The 2,172-nt window shown below is 42.2% G+C and overlaps 1 protein-coding gene across 1 annotated transcript; it reads left to right on the forward strand.

Annotated features, from left to right (window-relative positions):
* Positions 1-1,001: 1,001 nt before the first annotated feature.
* Positions 1,002-1,616, forward strand: LOC139902110 (uncharacterized). The gene has a single exon (XM_071884766.1). It carries the CDS (start codon positions 1,002-1,004, stop codon positions 1,614-1,616), a length of 615 nt encoding a protein of 204 aa, XP_071740867.1.
* Positions 1,617-2,172: the final 556 nt, after the last annotated feature.

A 2,172-nucleotide genomic window follows, 5' to 3' on the forward strand; every position in this document is an offset into this window, starting at 1 on the left:
GGTTTGAAGGACTGGAGAACGATTCCATCACCACATGGAAGGAAATGGCTACGAAGTTTCTGACTAAGTACTTTCCCCCGTCTAAACAAACCAAGCTTAAGAATGACATCATTAACTTTCGTCAAAGTTATGATGAATCTCTGTACACCGCATGAGAGTTATTCAAAACCTTACTGGAGAAATGCTCGAATCACCAGTTGGAGAAGTCAGCCGAAATCTGCAACTTCTACAATGGTCTTACGGTAAATCATAGGATGATGATCGATGCAGTAACTCAAGGGAATCTGATGAATCAAATAGCAGACGAATTATGGGAATTGCTTGAAAATATGACAATGCATCATCATGACTGGAATAGTGGTGAAAACCTTTCATCATCTGCCCCTCTCTAATAGAGGCCATTAAATCCCTCATGGATAAAATGGAATCTCTAGCTAAACAACTCCGGGAATTAAAGACGCAACCGCAACTGGGTTACTCAGGCTCAGGCCTGCACAAACTGTACCAACCCACAACCTATTGAAGATTACCAAGTTGAGTATGATAACCCGGACGGATCAGTCTATTACTTCCAATACGTTGCCCGTTCGCAAAATCCTGGATATAACCAAACCAGGAATAACCAGTTTCAAAGGAACAATCAACCGTTCCAACCTCATTTTTGACAACCACCTTACCCTCAACATCAATTAACATACGATCAACTTTTACCTCTTACTGGACCAGCACCCGAAGAAAACCTTCATGGTAACCAGGTTACAAAAGTAACTAGCTTGAGTACTGAAGACCAGTTGAACCAGTTTATTCAAGGATAACACCAGCCGAATCAGAGAACTGCATCTAGACAAGATCAAACAGAGGCACTCATGAAAAATCAATTCGCGCTACTGAAAAGTCTAGATTTACAGCTCGAAAAATTATCACAACAACTTGAGACTCGACCACAAGGAAGATTGCCTAGTAATACCATCCAAAACCCCCACATAGAGGAAGCTAAACAAATGGATTCTATCATGCCGAAGGAAGTACCTGCACCTCGGAGGCGGTCAGCAAGACTAAAGAATAAGAATAACAACACTCAGCAGCTGCCCAAGCAGAATCCAGTTCGTGTACCATATCCTGGAAGACTAAAGGAGAAGCCTGAAAGGCTTGGCACCTTCAAGCTTTATGGTAGATTGTTGCACTCTATGTCCGTAGTTCCCAAACAGAATAGATACATACGAAGACTTCTCTCTACAAAGGATCGGATGCCGGTTTCTAATAAAATTCCACTGAGTGAAGAATGCACAGCATTACTCAGAGACTATCTACCCACAAAACTAGGATATACAGGGAGATTCACATTCCCATGTTCTATCTACCAATATGGAACCATTCACGCTTTGGTTGATTTAGGAGCAAGCATTAATCTTATGCCTTACTCTCTTTTTAAGAGATTAGAGCTTGAAGACGTGTTACCAACCAAAATGACAATCCAACTTGCCGATCATACAATTCATTATCCCAAAGGCATAGTTGAGAACGTCTTGGTAAAAGTCGACCGATTCTTGTACCCTACGGATTTTGTAGTGATGAACATCAAGGAAGACCTTGATACCCCTATCGTCTTAGGATGACCGTTCATGAATACGGCTAGGACAGTCATTGGTGTTTACAATCAAACCTTGGTCTTACGTCACATGGGAAGTGTATTACATTCAAAATTGACCAACCTACCTATTTATTTAAACATGAAGAGATGTTTACTGTTTCCAGCAGCCAGATCACTTCCGATGACGAATCTCCACCATCAGCTGCCAACACAGAGATGAGCATTATGCCACCTGAGACACAGTCTGATGAAGATCCCGACATGGAAGAGGAAGACTCCGAGGAAGAAATGGAAATGGAAGAAATTGAGGAGGAGATGGAAGAAATGGAGGAAGAGACTGATATAGCCCCGCTCAGCTCAGTAGCTATTCAAGAGCACCATGAAGAGATCATGCAGCTTGAGACGGAAGATCATCGTAAAGGTCTGGTGATTCGTTTCCGTAAAATAAATGAAGAGCCGGCCGATGTCAAAGATATAAAGATTGATCCTATCAGCAAAGAAGCAAGACCCTAGAAGACAGACACACCTCATTCACCTGCCACTTCAGTTGAGATCCCATCCTACGACTCAGCTTCAGATGA

The sequence above is a fragment of the Rutidosis leptorrhynchoides genome, chromosome 3, assembly GCF_046630445.1.
Source record: "Rutidosis leptorrhynchoides isolate AG116_Rl617_1_P2 chromosome 3, CSIRO_AGI_Rlap_v1, whole genome shotgun sequence".
Lineage (NCBI taxonomy): Eukaryota > Viridiplantae > Streptophyta > Magnoliopsida > Asterales > Asteraceae > Rutidosis > Rutidosis leptorrhynchoides.